Raw genomic sequence first — 2678 nt, 5'->3', positions numbered from 1 at the left:
TCCTCTCCTTCTCCTTCTCCTTCTCCTTCTCCTTCTCCTTCTCCTTCTCCTTCTCCTTCTCCTTCTCTTTTTTCTTTTCTTTTTTCTTTTATTTTTTTCTTTTTTCACCTTTTGCTTATTTTCCCTTCCTTTCCTTTCTTCTCTTTTCCTTTCCTTTCTCCTCTTTCCCCCCCTGTCTTTTATCGCCTCCCCAAAATTCTCTATTTCTACCTATTACGCCCTAGCGCTGGATCCTTCACTCCATTACACCGCCTTGGACAAAGACTGGCTCCCACGGGGCGAGGGCTATTATTCTTCCAGTGGGAGCAGGATGAGACCCGTGGAGCTGAGCAGCCCCGTTCTGCTTTACCCGCCGATATCATCCGCAGCAGAAGGCAGGGCTCCCCCAGCCTGCTTCAGGTGGGTGAAATTCCCAGGCAGCGGCCCAGGCAGGCGGAGGACAAGGCGGCGAGGAGGACGCCCGATGGATACTCCGGCGTTTGTGTGAAAAATTCTCAGGGAAAATTCTTTCTCTCTCTCTCAGGCCCCTAAACTCTTTGTGAATGGGGCCAGTGCAACATGTGGCCTTTCACCTCGCCCAAGAACCACTGCCAGACAGCCACACTCAGAGAATTGTTTGTTAATAGTCCAATTAGATAATTGCCATCTTTCACTCCTTTTGCTCTACATTTCCCATAAAGGAATGAATAAGGAGAGCAGCATGAAGAGGGCTTCTGCCCTGCAAGGTGACAAGAAGGACTGGAGCATGCTCTTTGCACAAGGCCATTTGCTTGAATTGAATCATTGTAGCCTAATCAATGGTCTTATTGGATTACTGGCTGTTGCGGTTCTCAAAGATATTGTAGCAGAGACAATGAAATAGCTAGAGTAAAACTTTTTTCTCCTTTAGTGGATCACGCAGTTGAGATTTTTCACGGGCTATCTCTCTCCCTCCCTTCCTCCCTCCCTTCCTCCCTCCCTCTTTCTCCCCCTCTCCCTTTCTCCCCCCTCCGGGATCCACTGCACACAAAGCTGGCTTTTTTTTTTTTGCCCTTTTTTTTTTTTTTTTTTTCAATGAGCAGGCTCTGCGAATAGGTTCAGTGTTTGCGAAGGTGCAGAATTAGCACACACACATGCACGCACACATACACACACACAGAGGGAGAAGCACAAAAAGCAAGTATCGGGACTGAAATAAGGAGAGGTAGGAGTTTAAGATGGCTGTCTGTGGGGAGATGTGTTAAGGAGGATTTCTGCTGGCCAAGATAACCTGCTTCTTTGGAGACATCTGCTTGAAGGAAGAACTTTTTGTGGGTGTGCGTGCTGGGGATCTGTTTGTTGGTTTAGAATCCAGGGGGCTTTTTTTTTTTTTTTTCCACCCCCCTACAACTGCATTTTTCCAGCCCTTCCTCGCAGCTTTATTCAGATTTATTTGGCGTGCTTTGGAGAAAGCCACTATATAATCGGGAGGTCAAAGGCATACTGAAGAAAGTTAATAATGGCTGCTAATGGTGCTAACAATTCAGGGTGAATCTTGTCAAAAGTTTTTTTTTTTCCCCTCTCCCCCCCCCTTTTTTTTTTTTTTTTTTTTTCTGGAAGTCTCAGTCTTTTGATTGTGTGTTTCCTGAAAGCAAGACCAATCATTTCAGTTTATTCACTGGCTAAACTCTACTTGATTGGGGACAAGCACACAAACCATCCATTACGATCTGATATATTATCCAAACAATTTAGTGTATTCATGAGGTAACCTAAATGTGGAGGCTGCAAAATTACCCGTAATCAATTGAAACAGCGAGTGCGCGTCCCTCTGTGTGTCTAACAACTACATGTCTCTGTAATAAGGCAGACATTAAATCATTTTAGAGTTGTACTGTTGAGTACCTGATCACTGGGCGCTCTGGGAAGCTGGACAGTCACATTAGGACGCTGGGACTGAGGAAGCCGCTGCTTTTCCAGTGGGATAAAACCCGACCTTCCTTACTCAAGGTGCTTTACAGATCCCCACCGATCTGACCCTAAGCCGTGCAATATCCAGCATAGACTTCGTCTTCTTCTTCTTCTTCTACTACTCTTCTAGAATTTTTTCTTGTTGGTTTTTTGTTTTTGTTTTTGTTTTTATTGCACTACATGTTTGGGAAACAAGACAAAATGGACGTTAGATGCAGTTCAGAGACTGAAGCTAACCGGGTCTCGAAGAACGGACATAAAGAGGGCAAGGAAAGCAAAGGGTCTGAAGGAAATATTTCTACTTCTTTTTTGAAGGATCAGCAAGGGACTTTTTCTGCCTCTGCAGCTACGGAAGATTGTAATAAAAGTAAATCTAGTTCGGCTGATCCGGACTATTGCAGGAGGATCCTAGTTAGAGGTATGAGTTTGAGGTATTTGGCGAGGGTGGGGGAAGGTGAGCTGGGTTCACGCCGGGGAGATTTATTTCTTTTCTTGCTTTGCCTTTGGTCCGTCCCTGCCTTAAGAGACCTTCCTACGGCTCCGAGGGAGACATCCCCCATCCCTGCCGGGCTGTGCCCTGCAGCCCCGCTCCAGCCCGGTTTTATTTCGGAGAATTTCTTCCAGCGGTTCGTGGTAAAGTTAAGCCGCGCTGGTTCCTCCCCGCCGTTGCCCCGCACTGGTTTTGTTTGGTTGTTTTTTTTTTTTTTTTTTTTTTTATTTTTTTTTCCCCCTTTTCCCTTGCTTTTATC

General features: G+C 45.7%; 1 protein-coding gene across 1 annotated transcript in view; it reads left to right on the top strand.

Annotated features, from left to right (window-relative positions):
- The first annotated feature begins 2109 nt into the window (after window positions 1–2109).
- Window positions 2110–2678, top strand: part of VAX1 (ventral anterior homeobox 1) — a 9967-nt gene continuing 9398 nt past the window's right edge. Inside the window, exon 1 of the mRNA XM_009881645.1 lies at window positions 2110–2347. Within this exon, the coding sequence (XP_009879947.1) occupies window positions 2110–2347 (238 nt within the window). The remainder of the gene's footprint in view (window positions 2348–2678) is intronic.

The sequence above is a fragment of the Charadrius vociferus genome, unplaced genomic scaffold, assembly GCF_000708025.1.
Source record: "Charadrius vociferus isolate BGI_N301 unplaced genomic scaffold, ASM70802v2 scaffold282, whole genome shotgun sequence".
Taxonomy (NCBI): Eukaryota; Metazoa; Chordata; class Aves; order Charadriiformes; family Charadriidae; genus Charadrius; species Charadrius vociferus.
Note: the sequence above shows the minus strand (reverse complement) of the source record. Positions and strands in the feature narration are given on the sequence as shown.